The sequence below is a fragment of the Pipistrellus hanaki genome (assembly GCF_964339955.1).
Source record: "Pipistrellus hanaki genome assembly, chromosome: 2".
Classification (NCBI taxonomy): Eukaryota; Metazoa; Chordata; class Mammalia; order Chiroptera; family Vespertilionidae; genus Pipistrellus; species Pipistrellus hanaki.
In genome coordinates this window covers 137,028,852-137,052,178 of record NC_140504.1, presented here as the reverse complement: position 1 = coordinate 137,052,178, position 23,327 = coordinate 137,028,852, and the positions used below count along the sequence as shown (strand labels likewise).

The following is a 23,327-nucleotide window of genomic DNA, read 5'->3' as shown; positions in this document are numbered from 1 at the left end:
CAGGCCAACAGGGGAGGGCAGTTGGGGGTGATCAGGCCTGCAGGGGAGGGCAGTTGGGGGAGGGGGACCAGGCCGGCAGAGGAGGTCCATTGGGAGGGACAAGACTTTCAGGGGAGAACAGTTCGGGGGGGTGGGGGCCTGCAGGGGAGGGCTGTTAGAAGGGACCAGGCCTGCAGGGGAGGGTAGTTGGGAGGGACAAAGCTTGCAGGGGAGGGCAGTTGGGAGTGACCAGACCAAGAGAGTAGGGCAGTTAGGGGTGACTAGGCTGGCAAGGAAGGGTAGTTAGGGGTGACCGGGCCAGCAGGGGAGGGCAATTAGGGGCAATTAGGCTGGCAGGGGAGTGGTTAGGCATCAATCAGGCAGGCAGGTGTGCAGTTGGGAGCCATCAGTAACTGGACTGTAAGAGGGATGTCCAACTGCCATTTAGGCCTGATCTCTCAAGGGGACCCAGATTGGAGAGGGTGCAGGCTAGGCTGAGGGACACACTTCCTCACACACACACCCTCCCCGCCCCATGCACAAATTTTGTGCACCAGGCCTCTAATTTAATAATAAAGGATCCCATGAGATTTTATCCTGCAAGTAATACCCTTTAGTAACCAGAGATGGTCACAGGTAGAAGCAGTATGAGAATGAAGTGTATACTAGTGTTTGGGCTAGAAAATCCCAAGGATGTTCTTTGGGAGGAATGGAGGTTTAGTTTCAATCCTAAAGATGTTCTTTGGGAGGAATGGAGATTTAGTTCTATTTCTTGATTCCACTGAATCAGGATGACCATACACATTAAGCTTAATAGTTACTGCTGACTCTCTAGAAAATACAGTTATCAAACTTGAGGTGGGGGCAAAAAAAATGCATTTACTCTGGATGTGTAGGATGGAGCAGGCCATTGTGGAAACCAGTGTAGCACATTTTAGAGCTTCATTATCCCATACTTCATATCACATACAATCTGATACTTTGAGACCAGTGGCTCTATTGGCAGGTCTCTTTGATGGTTGTACCAAACATCCTAAGAACTGAAGTCATATTCACTTGGGGCACAATAGGATCCTGTAATCACCACAAACAGTGATGAATCTGTTATTTGAAACCCCTAATTCTAATGCCACAGAAGGCTCTGAGTCTTAAAGACTTGGAGTTTTAGAATGATCCTATTAACTTGACATTTCACTGAATCATATATCTTTATATATACTTTACAGTTTATGACTTTAGTGTTTGGTCTTCCCTTCGTGGGAAACTAGGTGACTATCATTTAGGTATTGCCCACACTCCACAAAGACTTACCATCAGCATGTTCTGCAAATTGTTTTCCTGTTCATTCAGCTTTGTGTTTTGCTCTCTCATCTTCTCGTTCAGCTGGGAACTGATTTCCAAAAACCTTATCTCCAGAGCCTCCAATTGTTTCATGTTTTCATTCAGTATCTGTGCTAGAAACTCCTGTTTTTTTCCCAATTCCTCTGTCTTGGCTTGTTCAGCTGTCCCACAGTGGTTTTACAGGGAGAAGAAAATAAGTTATAGCTAGCTGTAGCTTTCAAAGGTCAAGACCAAAATGGTTTTATAATGGCAGAGAGGAATCTCTGAATATTCTTACTAACAATACCAGCAAAACATGTTTAAGAATATAATTGAAAGGCACTGGTTGCCTGAAGTAGCATTTAAAACTCACCTGGTTATTTTTTTTTATTTAGCCCAGTTGTTCTAATTCTTTTGTGGAAACACCTTGTTTCAAGAAAAACATGTTCTTGAGAGATACTGCAGGAACCTCCCTGTCCCCCATTCTCACAGCCCTCCCCAGTACCTTTTAGAGCTTTCTCTGTAGCACTGAGGGCCTTGTCAATCTGCATGATGGATTCCTTTGTTGCAGCATGTGACTGCCTGAAGTTATGGAGGACCTCTGTTGCCTGAGGAAACAAGGAAGTCATTGTTCAAGAAAACTACAAATTGGACCCTGTAAATTCATCATCTTTCTTAGAATCCAACAGTGGTTCCCTTCCTTCATGGGCCACAATAAAAAAAAAAATCCAACATCTTTAGTTGGAAAAAAAAAAAAAAAACACCAAAAACTCTATTTGGCAACCCCATCCTCCTCTTAATGATGGCACTACAAACACTCCTCCTCAATTTTACACAATATCTGCACATTCTTTTCTCTTGACTGGATGCTTATCTATCCTTCTTTACTCAGATACTATTATCTATAATTCAACTTACAGCTTCCACCTCCTCTTTCAAGAAGCTGTGCTAAACTTCCTTCTGAGATTTGACTGGATGCCAGGTGCACAGACCTTCCCACTAGCTATACCACTTGCTGGAGGTATGTTCTTAGGTAACTTATGAGGTTCTCAGTGCATCTCATTTCTCAACTGTATTATGGGGATGGCATTGGTACCTAAAGTCATATTATTCTAAAGATTAAAGTGATAATCAACTTAAGTGGTCAACATAAAAATATACTTGGTTTAGAAAGTGTGTGCTCAATATAGATCAATCATCATCATCATTTCATCATTATTATTATCATCACTATAAGTTTATACTTACATGATAGTCATTATCCTACCAATCCAATAGACTATATTCCTTTTTAGGTAAGATCATCAGCTTATTGAGAAAAATTATGTATCTCTTATACAGAGTGATAAACTATTACATTGTTTCCTAAAAGACAGACATGTTCTCTTTCACCTACATTCCTAACAGTAAATATTTAGGAGAAAAATTCTGGCTTATTTAAGAGTATTTAACTAACTGTAGATGTAAAAGGTAAAAATGTACACATATTGCTATGCTTTGCTATGTCTTCACAAATGGACCTATTGTCTCAGATTTTCAAAACAACCCACAAGAACTCTCTTCCCCCTCGTTTTATTCCTCACCTTCACTCCTTTCCTGGGCACCAATTCATAGGACTGTTCAACCTTGTTCATTTCCTCTGAGTAGAGAATGTATCCTCCAGGTATAGAGAAAGTTCCTTTAAAAATGCCGTCTATCAGCGGACCTGAAAGCTGTGTAAGCTGAGCCTCGCAATATTTGAGAGATTCCTCTTCATTCTTCAGCAAAAAATTTTCCTTCTTTTTCTCTATGATGCCCTGGCACAAAAATGTGGAAAAATGCAAAGAAAAGAGGCTGTTATAAAAGAAGGGAAGAGACAGTGGTGATCCTCTTAGAAGAAACAGTTTGATGGCATCGAATTGGACTGGAGCATGGAACCATAGACCATGCTCAAGAAGCTCACTCATTTTAGTCACAGATTAGACCAATTTGTTGTGTGACCTGTGGAAAGTTCCTCAATTCTCTTGTGTTCAGGCTCAACATTTGTGAAATGATGGGACTGGTACACATAAAATCCAGGGTTGTTTTATTTTTTAAGTTGAGATATTACATTATATTGGCTTCAGATGTACAATGTAAAGGTTTGATATTTGTATACATTGCAAAAACGGTCACCACAATGTCTAATTATTGTTGTCACCTTACATAGTGATAAAGATTGTTTTTTCTTTGATAGGAACCTTTAAATTCAATTCTGTTAGCAAATATCAAATATGCAATCCAGTATTATAAAGGTTCCTTTATCAAGCATCAGATTTACAGTGGTCCATCCATTGGCAATGAGCAATGGAAAGTTCAATATAACTGAAATTAGACCTTCCTCTGCAAAAATGGATTGCTATGGATAAAAATATATACACAGTAAACCAATTGTCCATTAATGAGGTAAGTGTTCACTGAACAGAGTTTTGAAGTCCTCATGAATTATTTTAATGAGGGCTTGATTGTACAAAAATATAGGGAAATAAATTTTTGCTATACTTTAAAAATTATAATTTTACCAGTGGCCCAGTGCACGTTTCCTTCAGCCCGGCCTGCACCCTCTCCAATCTGGGACCCCTCAAAGGATGTCCTACTGCCAGTTTATCGGGATGGGGCTAAGCTGGTAGTTGGACATCCCTCTTGTAATCCAGGACTGCAGGCTCCTAACTGTTCAACTGTCTGTCTGCCTGCCTAATTGCCCCTAACTACTCTGCCTGCTGGCCTGCTTGTCCCCAACTATCCCCCCTGTCAGCCTGCTCACCCCACAACTGTCCCCTAATGGCCTGTTCACCCCAAACTGCCTTCTCCTGCTGTCCTGATTACCTCCAACTCATTCCCACTGATGTCCTGCTTGACCCCAACTAGCCCTCCTGCTGGTCTGCTTATCCCCAATTGCCCTGCCACCCACCAGCTTAATCACTCACAACTGCCATCCCAACTTTGCCTGATCACTCACAACTGCCCTTCCCTCTTGTCCTCTAACAGCCTCTACCTCAGCCTTGCCACCATGGCTTTGTCCAGAAGAACGCCCAGAAGGTCTCCTGGAAGGTCTCCAAGTCTAATTAGCATATTACCAATTTATTAGTATAGATAGAGGCCTAGTGCATGGGTAGGATAGGCTGGTTTGCCCTGAAGGGTGTCCCGGATCAGGGTGGGGGTTCCAGGGCATGGGGCAGCCTGGGCAAAGGGCCTGTTGTGGTTTGGCTGGCCATGCCTCCATGGGGTGAGGGTCCCTTCTGGTGGGGGCATAGCCAGCCTGGATGAGTGACTGAGGGCTGTTTTCAAGCTGTTCAGGGTTGGAGTCCCCACTGGGGTACCTAGCCAGCCTGGGTGAGGAGCTAAGGGCTGTTTGCATGATGGCCAAGCCCCTCAGCAAAGACCCTCACTCCATGGGGGTGTGGCCAGCCTGGGTGAGGGGCTGAAGGCTGTTTTTAGGCTGGCCACACCCCCTTTAGGGTAGGGGTTCCTGGCCAGCCTGGGTGAGGGGCTGATGGCTCCCAGACCCTCTTTTTTTTTCTTTTACTTTTTTTTCAGTGCGTCCTTGAGCAGAGGCCAGGACTGGCTGGAAGCAGGTGTCTGGGATTTATTTATCTTCTATAATTGAAACTTTATAGCCAAGCGTTGGTGGGAAGCTTGGTTTCCTCTACTGACAGGGATAATCCAGGCCTCCTGCTCGCTCCAGCTCCATGGACACCGCCATCTTTGTTGGGTTAACTTTCATGCCCACTCTTGATTGGCTAGTGGGCCTGGCTGGTGGGTGTAGCAGAGGTACGGTTAATTTGCATGTTTCTCTTTTATTAGTGTAAATTGATTTTCTTCTGTATTGAAGTAAAGAGTTTTGGAACTCATAGGATGGTCAATGACAGACTGAAAAACAAGGCGAAGGTGTTTTTATTAGGCACAATTATATTGTCCTCCAGAGTTCTCTCTTCTGGCATCCACACAAATAGTCTCTAGGCCTATACATATGCTAAATATTGATCTTCTGATTAGATTTTTTTACATGGCAGTGGCTAACTTTAAGAAATGGAGATTACTCAAGTGGGCATATCTAAACACATGAGCCTTTAAAAGCAGTTTTCTCTAGTTGGTAGCAGAGAGTCAGTCAAATATATTAGAAACAAGACCAGGATACAATGCACCATTGCTGCAATGAAGATGGGAAGGCATCCTAATGATATTATATTAGTTTCAGGTGTACAACATCTAAATCTTGTTTTTAGCTCTTGGTAAACAGAGCAAAGCAACCATGCATCTTATGGAACTCACCTGAAGAATTTTGACATAATAATGAGTATTTCTGTAAACTGTTAATAAACACGTGCTACTTTGCTTTGCCATAATGGAAATAAAGAACCAATCATTCAGAAAAATGATGAATAGTAGTATATAGAGCCCAGTCACTCACATGAACCCAAACTTCTTAAAATGAGAAACATATGAACTATCTATAAAAAACTTGTTGGCATCAATCTACAAGACCAGAAATTAGGAAGGATATATACTAAGACCTATTACCTCAAGCTTCTTTTGGAACACCTGGTTGTCATCCCTGAAGGAGTTCTCCATGAAGATTGCAATGGCTTCCCGCTCACAGGCTGCATGCAGGTCCAGCAGCTCCTGCAGGGTGTCTGTGGGGAAGCTCACTCTCTGGGCCATCTGCTCACTGTAGTGGTCGGCTGCCTTCTGCACAGCCGCTGAGTTCTCAAGCTGGGCCAGAGTTGTCACTGCATTCTCCAAACAAGGCACTGCTCCACTGTTGATGGCATCCACATAGGCCTTTGCCAAGGTTCCCAGCCCTGAATGACACATGATATTTAAGAAATGGCAGGAAGTTCTTACTTGTTTCATAAGCTTTAGAGATCAGTATTCTAAAAATAACAGCAATTTTGTTGAAATGAAGAATCCTGTTTTATCTTTTTTCCTTTTCTTCCCATCTTCCTCCTTGTCCTCATTCTTGTCTCTTCCTCCTTTATAATCTATACTAGAGGCCCGGTGCATGAGATTTGTCCACTGTAGGGGAGTCCCTCAGCCTGGCATGTGGTCTCTCACACTGTGGGACCTTACTACTAGCCTGCTCCCTGTTTCTTACTGCTTGGCTCCCTGCTCTTCAGCACTCACCAGTCAAGAGCCTGGTTTCTGGCTGAGCAATGCTCCCGCTGTGGGAGCTCACTAACCACCAGGGGGCAGCTCCTGCTTTGAGCATCTGCTCCCTGGTGGTCAGTGCACATCATAGTGACTGGTTGTTCTGCAGTTTGGTCCATTTGCATATTAGTCTTTTATTATATAGGATAAATCCACTTCCTTATAATAACATCATTGTATCTCCTATACATTCTCTCTTGTATGGTTCTCAAATTCATCTCATGATAATTTAAACTTAATGATTTCAACCAATATGTTCAAGAGTTTTCTGGAACCATTTCCCAATAGAAATAAATTTTAAGAGTTTATTTTACAGATAGGTAAAGTAGATAATTTTGTGAGCATAATTTCCAATGAAAATTTGGGCCCCTATAAAAAAAAATCATCAAACATTTTAGGATGGTGACTAAAATATTAAATCAAGCATGGGTACATCTCAGCCCAGGACCCTGTAGGTATACTCTAGGGGTATAGATCTATGAATCTAGGCCTGAACATAAGACTATAGTTAAATTTTCTTCTCAAGCTATAATGAACTTTCAGTGGCTTATGTTCTACTGTATATATTTTCTAAACGGTGTAAATTCACAAAATATCTTCTGTATCCTTGCCAAGATACATTCATCTCATTGGTCTTGTCATCATCATGCAGATTCCTCTCCTTAACAGCATCTTGTGCTTATGTCATTAGTTTACTAGTTTCATGAGATACATTAGTTTTCAATAATCCCTCAGATAGGAAAACATTAGTGAAAAACATGCATGTCTATGTGCAGACTGAATCTCTGCTTTTCCATATCCCATACAGCAGGAAACAGAACTACTGACAAACCCTAGGTACAGTCACAGCTTCATCACATGAAGTAAAATGCAGAAGGACATGCTGTAACAAAGGAGACTTACGATTTCCGGTGACAATGATTCCCTCTCTGAGAATCTTGCTTTTTGCAGCTGTGAAGATATAGTTACAGAAATTTTGGGACTGAACCTGGAAATTGCACTCTAGTTGGTTTTCTGTCACCCCTTCCAAATGTTGTAACAACATTATATTATTTGTAGGGCGTTCAAAAACAAAGCACTTTCGCTTGGGAAAGAACTTCTTGATATACTCTCTAGGCATGTTGGAATGCTGGATTTGGGGATTCTCGCCTGCAGGGGAAAAAAATAAAAAAGAGCATTGATTGGTGAGACAGTCTTCAGAAAAGGACATACTTTTCCAGGGGTCTTTGCATTATTGTTTCTCTGTGCTTTCATATATTCTTCTATGAAATCATGAAAATGAACACAATGCTAATCTCCTCCAAACAGATTTACTTTTATTTTTTGTGCAAAGCCAGGAATAAAAGAAATACTTCTTGGAAGAACATACCATGTTCATGGATTGGGGTAATCAACATAATTAGAATGTCTATACTACAAAGCAATCTATAGATTTAATGCACTCCCCATTAAAATACTAATAGCATATTTCACAGACCTAGAAAAAAACCTCTCCAAATTTCATTTGGAATAAAAATAAATAAATATAAAAAAAAGAATAGCCATAGAAATCCTGAGAAAGAAGAAAAAAGTAGGTGGGATCTCAATACCAGAATTCAATTTATATTACAAAGCCACTGTTCTCAAAACAGCCTTGTACTGGCATAAGAACAGACACATAGACTATTAGAATAGAATAGAGAACCCAGATATCAACCCAAACCACTATGCTTAATTAAAATTTGAAAAATAAGGCATGATCATACAATGGAGTCAAGACAGTTTCTTCAATAAATGGTGTTGGGAAAATTAGACAGATACATGCAAAAAAAAAAAAAAAAAAGAAGAAGAAGAAAAGAAACAACACCACCAACTTACACCATACACAAAAATAAACTTAAAATAGAGACAAGACTTAAACATAAGATGGGAAACCATAAAAAATTCTAGAGGAATTCACAAGCAGAAAAATCTCAGACATATGCCAAAGGAACTTCTTCACTGATACTACTCTTAGGTCAATGGAAGCTAAAGAGAAAATAAACAAATGAGACTACATCAAAACAAAAAGCTTTTTTTACAGCAAAAGAAACCATCAACAAAACAACAAGAAAGACCACTGAATGGGAGAACATATTTGCAAATGTTATCACTGATAAAAGTTTAATTTCCAACATCTACAGGCAACTTATACAATTTAATAAAAGGAAGATAAGTGATCTAATAAAAAATGGGCAACAGACCTAAATAGAATCTTTTTGAAAAAAGACAGAAGGAAGGCCAAGAAACACATGAAAACCTGCTCAAAGTCACTAATTATCTGAGAGATGCAAGTCAAAATGACAATGCTGTACCATCTCACACCTGTCAGAATGGCTATCATCAACAAACCAACAAAGGACAAGTGCTGGGGAGGATGCAGAGAAAAAGGAACCCTCATGCCCTGCTGCTGGGAATACAGACTGGTGCAGCCACTGTGGAGAACAGTATGGAGTTTCATCAAAAAACTAAAAATGGAACTTCCATTTGACCCAGAAATCCCACTCCTAGGAATATATCCTAAGAAACTAGAAACACCAATCAGAAAGAATATATGCACCCCTATGTTCATAGTAGCACAATTTACAATAGTTAAGATTTGGAAACAGCCTAGGTGCCCGTCAGCAGATGACTGGATCAGAAAACTATGGTACATTTACACAATGGAGTACTATGCTGCCATAAAAAAGAAAGAATTCTTACCATTTGCAGTAACCCGGATGGAACTTGAGAGCATTATGCTAAGTGAAATTAGCCAGTAAATGAAAGACAAATACCATATATCTCACTCATTTGTGGATAATAAATAACATTATAAACTGATGAACAAAAAAAGATAGATGCAGAGGCAGTAACAATTCAAACAGACTGTCAAATTACAGCAAGAAGTTTAGGGAGAGGTGGGGAGATAAGAGATCAACCAAATGACTTGTATCCATGCATATAAGCATAATCAATGGACGCAAGACACTGGGGGGTGAGGGCATGTATGGGAGTGGGATTGGGGGTGTAATGGCAGATATGTACACATGTAATACCTTAATAAAATTGGGGGGTGTGGGGGGAAGAAATACTTCTGAAGAAGAGGAGGCATGAAGACATTCATCCCATTTGAAGAAACTTATGACTGTTTCCTTTAGACTTTCCATGTTGTCCAAAGTTTTGACTATTATTTAGATTTAAAAAAAATATATTTTATTGATTTTGTACAGAGAGGAAGAGAGAGGGTAGAGAGTTAGAAACATCGATGAGAGAGAGTCATCGATCAGCTGCCTCTTGCACACCCCCTACTGGGGATATGCCCGCAACCAAGGTACATGCCCTTGACCAAAATCAAACCCAGGACCTTTCAGTCCCCAAGCCTACGCTCTATCCATTGAGCCAAACCGGTTTCGGCTATTTAGATATTTTTGAATGATACAATTAATCCCCCAAATTGTAAGAAATACTTTTGATATTATAGTCCTTATGTCAGAAATATATTGTGGGTTGTAAACCAGAGTCAAATATTTCCTGGTAGATATATGGCAATTTATGATATTTCCAGGACAGACAATACTCAGAACAGTAAAGAACAACTTCTAAAAATACAGATAATATAAATATATAAGCTTAATATAATGCCACCTAAGACCTTACCTGTTCTCTAAATCAGATTATTTTGGATGTGACAATGTCACACTGAATAATTCTGGGCATATATCAGTTATTCAATAAATGATTCTTGAATATATAAATAAAATATTAAATAAGCAAAAATGCATCTAGGTACCCATTTTTCTCTTTGCTACAATTTATTCTGTGTAATGAATTTATTCTATTAACATGATAATAGGCTATAGAATGAAAAGTGATGTTATAAAAGAGGGATAATGAATGATTTGACAGTCTTACTAGAAGAATATGTTAATTTGAGGGGCCATTAAAATAGACAACATGAAATATATTTTAAAAATGAGTCATTTGATATCTTTTTGATCCTGTCTTCCAATGTGATGGGCATTATTCTCCAACTAGAAGCAGAGGAGCTCTAAATTTAATCAGAACACAGTATTTGAGCCCTAGGATATCTTTTTTTTTTTAATTGATTTTTTACAGAGAGGAAAGGAGAGAGATAGAGAGTTAGAAACATCGATCAGCTGCCTCCTGCATGCCCCTTACTGGGGATTGAGCCCACAAACAAGGTACATGCCCTTGACCAGAATCATAAATCATACTCTGTCCACTGAGCCAAACTGGTCAGGACACCAGTTGCTATCCTCAAATTTTCATGGTGTCAATTTTCCTCACCCAGCTTAAATTCCAGTCACTCGACTTTTTTCAGTATTGATAACAATTGAAACCATACCCAACCTGTCATGTTCATATCACCATTAGCACATGCCTCAATTCAATAAAAAATAAAAAATGACCTTAAGTATTGTATTATAGGATTCACTGATCAAATACTACCTTGGGTTTAACTACTGGCAGGGTTGATCACCTTGCAGGCATTTACATGCTGCCATGTGTATTTACACCCTAGCAAGTCATCTCTGGAGTTCAGAGATTGCCGTATACAACTTTATATTATAGTCCTCTGGTCAGTAATATAATGTGAGTTCTAAACTAAGAGTCAAATGTTATACCTCCACCACCCAGACCATTCTCTGATACCTGGAACCAACTCCAAGGCATTCTCCAGGTACTCATCTTCAGTGATGGTGCGTCCATCTAACTTCAGCTCCAGCACGAAGTCCCGTACCACCCAAACAAAGTCTGGAAAGAAACTCACAAACTCTGCTGAGTCACCTCCTTCGCCAGAGCTGGGGGAGGATTTGGCTCTGATTAACTTTGTTAGTTCAGTTACATAGCTGAGATCTTAGCTAAGGAATGAGAAACATTTCCTACCAAAATTTTCAGATCTTACCCAGAAACAATTTTTAACATATCTATTCACCCAGTGTCCTTTTCTCCTCAACCATGATTATTAACACGATGAAAGAAGAATGAAAACAATAACAAAATAGTTTCAGTTACATTCCCACAGCCTCCATGACACATGGTGGTTTGGTTCCTGGAAGGATACTGCAGCTGCTCCAGGGCCTGGTGGTTGATGGTGCCCATGCTGTTGTAGACAAGCATGCTGCTCAGAAGCACGGCCAGGGCAAAGATCCATGAGTCATTTTTTGAGTCCCCCTAGAAAATACACAGAAGGGCACTTAGGTGTCTACAATTCATTCTCCCGTTCAGTTGTTTATGCACTATGCCAGCTCTACTAAAACTGTACAGTAAAACAAATAACATACACTGTAAAGACAGTGGTAAATTCAAACCTCATTTTGGGTATTCACATTGAGACCTCTCATGGCCCATGTTTCTTAGCAATTAAGAGAAGTGAATGACAATATAAGTGTGTGTCAAAGATTTAAATGAGTCTCAAAAACATAGAAGTATGAAATGATAAGTGGGTAAGATGTATTTGCAACTTTCTTTTGACCATGAGCTTATTAGTGACACAAATGCAAGTCAATTAAATTCACCAACTTCTCATTGTGCAAAAAATGAGAAGTTGGTGAATTTAAAAAATGCCAGACACAGGATTCAGTTTTGGGGATATAAAGTTTCATAGGGAAATCTCTGACTTTCAGAGATGACTTTCTGGAAGTGAAAATATACATAGCAACATGTAAATGCATCCAAGGTAATCAACTCTGCCAGGAGTACAAGCCAATGTTATAACATAAAAGGCAAATGAGATACAACAAGAGGATGTAACTATGATAAATACATTAAAAACAACAACCCTTGGAAGATATCAAGGGAGGGATTAACAACAATACAATAATAGTAGAAGACTTTAATACCCTGCTGATATCACTGGATAAGTACTCTAGACAAAAAAATCAGCAAAGAAAAAGCAATCTAAAGGACTTGCTAGATCATATGGACTTAATTGACATCTTTAGAACATTTCACCTGAAAGCCTCAGAAATACATTCTTCTCAAGTACACATGATACATTTTCAAAGATAGACCACATATTGGGTCACAAGCAAAGTCTCTCCAAATTCAAGAAGATTGAAATCATATCAAGCATTTTCTCAGACCACAATGGCATAATATTGGAAATAAACTACAAAAAAACAATTTAAAAAAAAATTCAAACACTTGGAGACTGAAAGGTGATCAGCTTTTCTATGAGTGCAAGCCAATGCTATAACATAAAAGGAAAATCATATAATAACTGGTTACTAAAGAGATAAAAGAAGAAATAAAAATCATCCTGGAAACAAATGACAATGAAAACACAACAATTCAAAATATATGGGACACAATGAGTATAGTCCTGAGAGAGGTGTTTATAGGTCTACACAACTACTTCTAAAAAACAAGAAAAACTGGTAGTAAATCACATCTAATTCTACAATTTAAAGAATTAGAAAGAGAGCAACAAGAAAAGCTCAGAGTGAGCAGAAGGAGGGGGATAATAAAGATCAGAGCAGAAAATAAATGACAGAGACCAAAATAATAATACAAAAGATCAATGAAACCAAGAGCTGGTTCTTTGACAGGACAAACAAGGTTAATAAACCTCTAGCCAGGCTCACCAAGAAGCAAAGAGAAAAAACCCAAATAAATAAAATCAGAAATGAAAGAGGTGAAATAACAACAGACTCCACAGAAATACAAAGGATTGTTACAAAATACTATGGACAACTCTATTCCTACAAACTAAGGAAATGCACATATTCCTAGAAAAATACAACCTTCCAAAACTCAATGAGGAAGAATTTAAAAATCTCAATAGGCTGGTAACTAGGGAAGAAACTGAAGCAGTCATCAAAAAGCTTCCAGCAAACAACAGCCTATGGCCAGATACCTTCATATGGGAGTTTTAGCAAACATTCAAGAAAGAGTTAAAATCTATCTTCCTCAGATTATTCCTAAAAATTCAAGAGGAAGGAACAATTCCAAGCTCATTCTATGAAGCCAGCATCACCCTAATACCAAAACCAGATAAAGACAACACAATGAAAGAGAATTACAGGCCAATACCCTTCATGAACATAGATGCCAAAATCCCCAACAAAATTCTATCAAATCAGATCCAGCATCAGAAAGATCATATACCATGAACAACTAGGATTTATCCTGGGAATACAAGGATAGTACAATATCTGCAAATCAATAAACGTGATACATCACATAAACAAATTGAGAGATAAAAATCACATAATCATATCAATTGATGCCGAAAAAGCATTTGACAAAATCCTTTCTTGATTAAAAAAAAAAAAAAAAAAAAAAAAAACCCTCAGAAAAATGGGAATAGAGGAATCATACTTCAACATAATAAATGCCTTATATGACAAATCTACAGCCAACATCATACTCAATGGGCCAAAACTAATACCATGCCACCTAAGAACAGGAACAAGACAGGGATGCTCACTTTCACCACTCCTGTTGGACACAGTTCTGGAACTGCTAGCCATAGCAATTAGACAAGAAGAAGAAATAAAAGGCATTCAAATTGGAAAAGAAGACGTAAAACTCATTATTTGCACATGACAAGATACTGTACATAGAAAACCCTAAAGACTCCATCAAAAAATTCTTAGACCTAATAAATGTATTCAACAATGTAGCAGGATACAAAATTAATATCCAGAAATCTGTGGAATTTATATACACCAATAGTGAACATACAGAAAGAGAAACAAACAAACAAACAAACAAACAAAAAAACCCAATCCCATTTACCATCACACCAAAAAAAAATAAGATATGTAGGAATAAACTTAACTGAGGAGATAAAAGACTGGTACTCAGAAAACTACAGGACACTGAAAAAAAGAGATAGAGGAAGATAAAAACAGATGGAAGAACATACCCTGTTCATAGACTGGTAGATTCAACATCATTAAAATGTCCATACTATCCAAAGCAATCTAGATTCAATACACTCCCCATTAAAATACCAAAGTGTTTTTCATAGATCTAGAATGAATTCTCCAAAAATTCATCTGGAATAAAAAAGACCCCAAGTAGCTGCAACAATCCTGAGAAAGAAGAACAAAATTGGAGTGATCTCAATACCAGATATCAAGCTGTATTACAAAGTCACTATTCTCAAAACTGCCTGATACTTACACAAGAATAGACATGTAGATCATTGGAGTAGAATAGAGAAACTAGAAATTGACCCAAACTACTATGCTCAGTTAATATTTGACAAAGGAATCAAGAGTATACAATGAAGTCAAGACAGTCTCTTCAATAAATGGTATTGGGAAAATTGGACAGATACATATAAAAAAAAATGAAATTAGACCATCAACTTACACCATACACAAAATAAACTTAAAATGGATAAAGGACTTAAACATAAGATAGGAAACCATAAAAATACTAGAGGAATCCACAGGCAGCAAAATCTCAAATATTTGCTGAGGCGATTTCTTCACTGATACTACTCCTGGGGCAATGGAAAATAAATAAAACATAAACAAACAGGACTACATCAAAATAAAAAGCTTTTTTTTACAGCAAAAGAAACCATCAACAAAACAATAAGAAAGCCCACTGCATGGAAGAACATATTTGCCAATGTTATCACTGATTAAGGTTTAATCTCCCACATTTACAGGGAACTCATACAACTTAAGGAAAGGAAGATAAACAATTCAATCATAAAATGGGCAATGGACCTAAATAGATAGTTTTTGAAAGAAGACATAAGGAAGGCCAAGAGACACATGAAAACATGCTCAAAGTCACTAATCATCTGAGAAATGCAAATCAAAATGACAATGAGGTATCATCTCACACCTGTCAGAATGGCTATTATCAACAAAGGACAAGTGCTGGTGAAGATGCAGAGATAAAGGAACCCTGGGACACTGCTGGTGGTAATGCAGACTGGTGCAGCCACTGTGGAGAACAGTATAGAGTCTCTTTAAAAAACTAAAAATGAAACTCCCATTTGACCCAGTGATCCAACTTTTAGGAATATATCCCAAGACACTAGAACTACCAAGCAGAAAGGGTATATGCGCTCTTATGTTCATAGCAGCACAATTTACCTTAGCTAAGATTTGGAAACAGCCTAAGTGGCCATCAGCAGATGAGTGAATTTAAAACTTGTGATACATTTACACAATGGAATACTATGCTGCAGTAAAAAAGAAGGGATTCTTACCATTTGTAACAGCATGTATGAAACTGGATAGCATTATGCTAAATGGAATAAGCTAGTCAGAGAAAGATAAATATCAATGATCTCATTCATTTGTGAAATATCATGAACAACATAAACTGATGAACAAAAACAGATCTGGAGAAGCATAGATCAGATTGTAAAAACCTCAGAGGGAACTTAGGGGAGGATAGATAAGAGGCAGAGATCAACCAAAGGACTTTTGTGCATGCATATAAGCCTAACCAAAGGACACAGACATCAGGGGGTTGAGGGCATGACTGGGTGCATGGGTGGGGCAAAGAGGGGTAAGGACATATATGTAATACCTTAATCAATAAAGAAAAAAAAGGTATATGAGGTTAAGGTAACTCATGTTTAAAAATATTATATAATACTAATTATAAAAACATAAACTATATCTATAAAGGTTTTCACAAAGAAATTTTTTCCCAAAGCTGTATTTCTGGCATTATATTCAGGATTTAAAATGTATCTTTAAATGTGATCATCTGTGATTATGAAGAAAAAAAAGTGATATGTATCTAATTAAACAGTCCAGGTGTTTGTTTGTTTGTTTGTTTGTTTGTTTGTTTTGTGTGTGTGTGTGTGTGTGTGTGTGTTTTAAAGCAAATGGGGGTGTGGTAACCCAGAAAAATTACTTTGTGATTTCAGGGCAAGAAGGGATTATATATGAATAAGATACGATTCTATTAGTTGAAAGTAGTAGTAGGGCTTTGCTTTAAAGAGCAGACACAATTTGGGATTCTGGTATGAAAGGGACCATGCTGGTGGAAGGATCTATAGAAGTTAATCAGAATTGTCAGAGAGTGTGTTAATACAAAGGCACTACATGTTATTTTATTTGATTGAAGTAGTGGTTATGTATGTGGTAGGAATAGATGTTGAGGCTGAACATAACACACTCATGGTAAATCATGAGTAACTGTGCAATAGAATTGGGTACTACTAAAAACTCTAGAGTTGAATGGACAGAAAGTACTTCTTCTGCTATCAGTTGATAGTTATGTTTTGCTCTTTTATAAATGTAATTAGCTAAAAAGAAGATGGTTTTGTAAACTGTAATCTGTTAGCAATCAGTAGACCATCTAGCTCTTATACTGAGGTTATTGAGTATTTTAAACCTGAATTATGCTAAGTGACATAACCCAGTCAGAGAAAGAAGAGTATCCTATGATTTTACTCATATGTACAATCTAATGAACATTATGAACCAACAAGAAACATAGAGGCAGATTCATAGATAGAAAGCAGGCTGACAACTGTTGGAGCTGAGTGAAAGAATGGGGGGTGAAGTTGGAGGTATTGAGAAAAAAGAAAAAAAAGACAAAAGAAAGATTTCATGGACAGGGCAACAGTGTGGTGGTTGCCAGGGAAGAGTGGAGAAATTGGAGGAGAGAATAGGGAGGATAAATGGTGATGGATAGAGACTTGACTTTGGGTGGTAAATACACTATAGTGTACAGATAATGTGCTATAGAATTGTGCACCTGAAACCTGTAAAAAATTTGCTAACCAGTGTCACCCCAATAAATTCAATGAAAAATTAATATTAAAATTCAGAATATCTAAATTCCTGCCCCTACACATTTTTGGGTACTGAAAGCCAAAGATACACTGCTCCTACTTGCACTTCAGACTCTGCTTAATACAAATAAAGACAAGATTGACTGCAACTAACACATCAAAGAAAAATACCTAAAACTATTTCATTTATGTTTTTTGTGAGTCTAGCTCATGAATTTATAGAATCAGGAAGGAATTAATCTCTAGAAACCAGAAACTTGTACTAAAACCTTAATCAACATGTATGGTGTAGCTGCAGTGGTCTGGGAGATTATTTCAATACTATAAGTCAGGTGCATGACATCCCGGCACACGAGGTGTCCCTCAGCTCTTCCTGAGCCCTCTTTCAGTTCAGGAGCCCTCATGGATGTCTGGCTGATGGCTTAGGACGGTCCTGTGGGCTTAAGCCAGCAGGCTTACATCCTTAGCACTGTCAAGGCGATGGGAGAGGATCCTGCCACCTCTGCTGTGCTCACTAGCCATAAGCCTAGCTCAGGCCTCTTGCTGAGCAGGGCTCCTGGTGTGAGAGGGCACTGACCACCAGGGGGCAACTCTTGGGTTGAGCATCTGCACATAATAGTGACATCCATTTGCAGTTCTGTCAATTTGCATATTAGCCTTTTATTAAATAGTTTGGGATGTTATTTTAATAAAACCCCACTTTTATATTTCGTACCTTCAAGACAATCAACCTCAGGCACCTTAACTACTAGAGTGCCTTCATCCCATAGTTATAGCTTCCTCCAGGTTGTTTTTCTTATCCTGAAGACTGCTTAAATATGTCACTCCTTATATCCTTGTTCTGATAACATTGCTTATTTCATATCTCCCAACTAGGCTTTGGGCCTTTTCCTCAATCATGCAGATCTGTACTAATTAACACAAAACCTTAGAATTTAGATGCTCAATAAGTATTTATTGTCTTGTAACTTTCAACCAAGTGTAAAAATAAGAAGATATATATCTAACAAGGAAAATATTGAGTTTCCAAGAAAGTAATTTCAAGGAAACAAAATTTAACCTCATTATTCTTAAGTGGATTTGTAGTTTATAGAAATACATCATAGAAGTTGAGTAAAGTTTGCAAATTAAAATGTAAGTGGAGTATCAAGAACAAAGAAGCCTCTTTGCCTTACCTTTTCCACATCGCCCAGGCCCTCAGTGTCCAGAAGGACCAGGGTGTGGTTGGGCTTCGAGGGGTGGGGTACACACCACATCCAGATGCCCTTGGTTTCAGACCGCACAGTGGAGCCCAGACGGAAACCTGCAAAGGAAGAGGAGAAAGTGTACAGAGTAACAGCAGATAGTCCAGGCTGCCCATAGAATGTAAGTGCCAGGCTGGGAGGAAGGTTGCTTCAGTTTTAGCAAGGACAGCCTATTCAACCTTTATACATGTTCAGGACCTTCTCAGGAAATGCTCTGTGTTTCCTATTCACTCCATGCTATCAATGGCTCAAGCTATGTCACATCTCAGAATTACTGTAACCTCTATTGATCTTTAGAGTCTTTTTTTTTTTTTTTTTTTGCACTGAAGGGCTCCCTTGTCCTTCAGATTCTAGTAGAGTTCTACCAGTGGGAGGTGCCAGCATGAGACTATGTAGTGAGCCATCCTGTCCCAGTGCCTCTGTTACTCTATGATGGGTCACAGCCCTTTCATTTCACTCCATCCAAAAATGCTGGTCTTTGCCACATTCTGGTTTCCCTTTCTGCTTGGCTGTTCAGGCTATAGGAGTGATTATAGTTCCCTGACCATTGCTATTGCCACCCTCTGGGTGCTTCCTCATCTCCTATTAGTTTTCTGTGACATCATTATGACCTTATATGTGTCCCTCTAATAAACAAACACTCGTAGTCAGCGTTTGAGAGGTTCTTGTGTGTTCTGCCAGGATGTGGATTGATAATCAGCATTATTGGATTTTTTTCTTTCCTTTTCTTCCCATATGTTTCTCATTTCTTCTCTCTTTTGCAATGAAATGATGAGGTGTTTTTGTTTGTTTGTTTTTCCCCTGACTCAGGTGGGGATGTAATGGAAGTGAAGGCAAAAAAAAAAAAAAAAACACAAAACAAAACAAAAAACACACCTCTGAAACTTGGTTGCTCCTCTTTCAAAAGTCTTAAAACTACAGGTGGGGAACAAGTGAGAGGTATATCCAAGAATGTGTGATATATCTTGCCCAACAGTTTAACATTTTTAACATCCAGCATAGGCCAATTTTGCATTCAATGGTGACTAGAAATGGAAATGATGGAATGTGTACCAGAAGTAAGTTCAGCTTGGCTCAAGCCACTCAAATTTTGAGGCTTAGGACTTTCTCAGAAATCCTCTGAGGTCTTTACAGAGAAGGTATAAAGCTTGAGGTGGTTTTCATTCTTCTACATCGTGATAGTATTTGATTGTTTGCTAAATAATACAGAATAATCTGAACTTCCAGTGCCTCAGGGAGGAAATGTAGATGTAATTGGATATCATCATTCTCAGTTATGAGTTAAAAACTCTCAAAGAAAGTTAACAACAAGGGAATATTGTAGTGGCCTGGTATTCCTCCTGGACCTTGACTGGGCATGAATCTTTATTTTTTCTTTTTTCTTTTTTTTTTTTTTCCTGTTGGGTGTTAGAATCACAATTCAGGTATTAAAGATTACAGTTTACTTTCAACATTATTTTGTATTAGTTTTAGTTGTGCAGCATAGTAGTTAGGCAAGCACATACTTTGCAAAGTGTTCCTACTGATATTTCAAAGACCCAGCTGGCACAATACATAGTTATTACAATACAATATTATTGACTATACCTAGGTGTGTTAAAATATTCTGAGGCATGGGGCTTTCTCAGCAATGAAACATAACCTCGTTACCACCTGATGTTATCTTGAGTAGAATTTAACTTATATCTCTCTGTTAGGGTTCTCAAAAAAGAACTTTTAATGAATTTAAGATAGGCAAGAAAAAATGTTCTCTCCGGGTCTAGAATTTCTCTACAGGAAAGATGAAGAAAAAATGTTTTATTGGAAGCAAATGGGAAAGATTGTGAAGCAAAAAGGAGAAAGGGAGAAAGAAGGAAAGGAGAGAAGAGACAGAAAGAGACCCAGTGAGCGGACAATGAGAGATGTTGCTATTAATCATTGCAGTTCAGTTATTGAGGTTTAATCCAAAGTGATGCTGAGCTGATGAGACACAGAGGAAGACATTTAAAATAGAAATGTGTGTAGTCTTCAGAGAGAGAAATGAGTTACAAGACATAGGCAGATTACTCTAAAAATCAGGAGGAACAAAAAAAAGGCAACCCAATAGAAAAGAAAAATGACCTCAGGAAATAGAAAATGCAAAGAGAAAATTAATATGTGAGATCAAACTTATTTGTAATGAAACAAATAATATGTAACCATACAATCACCAGATAACCAAATTTTAAAAGTCTTCTACATTTTTATGAGGATGTGGAGAATTCTCAATTACTGCTAATAAAAGTATACATTGCATTTAAAGTTTGAGAAGCTGTTTGAGAGTGTCTAGAAAGGCTGACAACATATATACTCCATGACCCAGCAATTTGATTTCTGGGGTTTGCGCACATGTGCACCAGGATATATGAACAAGAAGATTCATGTCAGCTTTATTCATAAAAGTAAAAAACTAGAAACAAAACCATTGTTTATCAACAACAAATGGATAAATATGTGATGGTATCTTCTCACTTTCAGCATATTATAAAATAGTGAAAATGAATAAATTATATATACATTTCACAAACTAGGTAAAACTTAAGCTTTTTGTTGAGCAAAAGGAGCAAGACTCAAAAGAATACCTGCATGGATTTCCCTTTATATAATATTTAAGTTATTCTTACAAATGCATACACAGCTTGTAAAACCATTTTTAAAAGGAAAAGTGGCCAAAACCAGTTTGGCTCAGTGGATGGAGCCTCAGCCTGTGGACTGAAAGATCCCGGGTTCGATTCTGGTCAAAGGTATGTATCTTGGTTGCGGGCACATCCCCAGTAGGGGGCATGCAAGAGGCAGCTGATCAGTGACTCTCTCTCATTGATGGTTGTAACTCTCTATCCCTCTCTCTTCCTCTCTATAAAAAATCGATAAAATATATATATACGTATTTTTAAAAAGATATCTATTTGGTGGTGACAGTTAAAGCTTTTTGTCAGTGGAACGAGTTAGTTTCTTTTTTAAAGTTGACCCTGAAAGAGGTGTGCTCAGTCTGTGTTACCCCTGTCTCCAAACAAATGGTCCCCGCCCCAGAACAACACTCACCATGGTTCTGTCCTGCCAGGCGGTTCATTAGGTAGGATTTTCCTGTCCGATACAGACCTATGATGGCCACCACCACCACAGGCTGAGAGATCTTGTCTAGAATCTCCAGTGCTTTTGGATTTACTGTCAGCTGATTATTCTGATTTTCCACCAGACAGATGGGGTCCATCATGCTGAATCCAGCGGCCATGGTGAGCTGTAACCCAGAGGAACAACTCAGTACAATACAAGGTCCAGACATCATATCTAATGGTTACACAAGTCACATGCTTGTCAGCTTTCCCTGTGTTGAACAGACTCCTACATTTTGTCTGCTTCTAAAAGGTAAGTATTCAGCCTAGTGTGTCAAGGCCTGGCACAGATTCCTTATGTACATTATTATATTGCTTTTTAAATAAACCCTAATACAACCCTCCCCATGTGATGCATAAAAGAAACAAATGAGCAAAACAAAACACTGATGATGGAGATTTGAAAACATTAACATGTTGAAGGTGAGTAGAGGTAGAATGGGATATTCAGGAGATGAGGAGTGACCAGAGAAGATCCACGGACTTCCAGAATGGTTTGGTTTCTAATTAACTGCATATATTTTCTGAGCATCTACAATGAGCCAGGCACTGGTCTAAGTGCTCGGTATCAAGTAGTGAAGAAAATGGATACCAATTCCTGCCTTGTAGAGCTCTATTCTAGTGGAAGGAGACAGACAATACAGAAAGCAAATAAGCAGCATGCATGGTATATGATGGAAAGCACTTAGGAGAAAGCAAGCAAGAACTGAGATAGAGAGCAGGGGGGCTGAATTTAAATAGAGGATGGTCAGAATAGGCCTCTCAGCAAAAGATAAATAAATGTGCTCTGTGACCATAAAGAGGACAAATGTAGTGAATCTTGGGAGCTGTAGCAGTTGGAGGAGGGGAGACTTTGAGAGGAAGAAGAAGACAAAGAATGAGACTCCCTCTTAAAACACTACAATACAGACCTTTATAGGATACAGGGACAGTTATGAATGCAGGAATTCATTTACTTAACTAGAGTAAAAGGATATTTTTTGTTTGTGATCTGACAGGGAAGAGAGGCTGTAACCAGGGCATTTTAGGGTGAGCCATTGCTGCCAGAGCCCCACAGCTGGGAGAGGTCCTACTTTACTGTTTTCATCACAGTGGGCATTTCATGCAATTAGGGACAGGAAGCAAAGTGCTTTAACTGTCTCTTCACTTTCTCAAAGACAATCCTAACCAACATTTATGTGCTCCCACACTTTTCTAGATGTGTGCATTGGAAAGAGTACTTTCTGTGCCTCAGTTTATTCTTCCATAAAATGGCAACACTAAAAATAACCATCTCATTCATAAAACTTAACAAAAGGAAAATAAACAATTTAATCAAAATGGGCAAAGGACCTACATAGACACTTTTCAAAAGAGGACATATAAAAGGCCATGAGACATATGAAAATATGCTCAAAGTCAGTAATTCATCAGACAGATGCAAATCTAAACAACAATGAGGTACCATCTCACACATGTCAGAATGGCTATCATCAACAAACAACAAGTGCTGGCAAGGAAGTAGAGAAATAGCAGTTCTCCTGCACTGCTGGTGGGAAGGCAGACTGGTGCAGCCACTGTGGAAAACAGTATGGAGTTTCCTCCAAAAAAAAAAAATGGAATTTTCATTTGACCCAGTAATCCCACTTCTGGAAATATATCCCAAGAAATCAGAAAGATTATATGCACCTTTATGCCCATAGCAGTACAATTTACAATAGCTAAAATATGGAAACAGCCTGAGTGCCCATCAGCAGATGA

At 38.4% G+C, this 23,327-nt stretch overlaps 2 protein-coding genes across 2 annotated transcripts in view; both read right to left on the bottom strand.

Moving 5' to 3' along the window:
• The window catches only part of LOC311616677 (guanylate-binding protein 1-like), an 87,885-nt gene that overhangs the window by 29,785 nt on the left and 34,773 nt on the right, over nt 1-23,327 (bottom strand). The gene's annotated exons all lie outside the window — the stretch shown is intronic.
• The window catches only part of LOC311616676 (guanylate-binding protein 7-like), a 28,364-nt gene that overhangs the window by 2,063 nt on the left and 2,974 nt on the right, over nt 1-23,327 (bottom strand). The window contains exons 3-11 of the mRNA XM_084872347.1: nt 21,517-21,712; nt 18,388-18,515; nt 11,552-11,661; nt 11,140-11,336; nt 7,369-7,614; nt 5,839-6,119; nt 2,883-3,095; nt 1,805-1,907; nt 1,291-1,481 (exon numbers count right to left, since the gene is read on the bottom strand). Of these exons, the coding sequence (XP_084728473.1) occupies nt 1,291-1,481; nt 1,805-1,907; nt 2,883-3,095; nt 5,839-6,119; nt 7,369-7,614; nt 11,140-11,336; nt 11,552-11,661; nt 18,388-18,515; nt 21,517-21,706 (1,659 nt within the window). The 5' untranslated portion in view covers nt 21,707-21,712. The remainder of the gene's footprint in view (nt 1-1,290; nt 1,482-1,804; nt 1,908-2,882; nt 3,096-5,838; nt 6,120-7,368; nt 7,615-11,139; nt 11,337-11,551; nt 11,662-18,387; nt 18,516-21,516; nt 21,713-23,327) is intronic.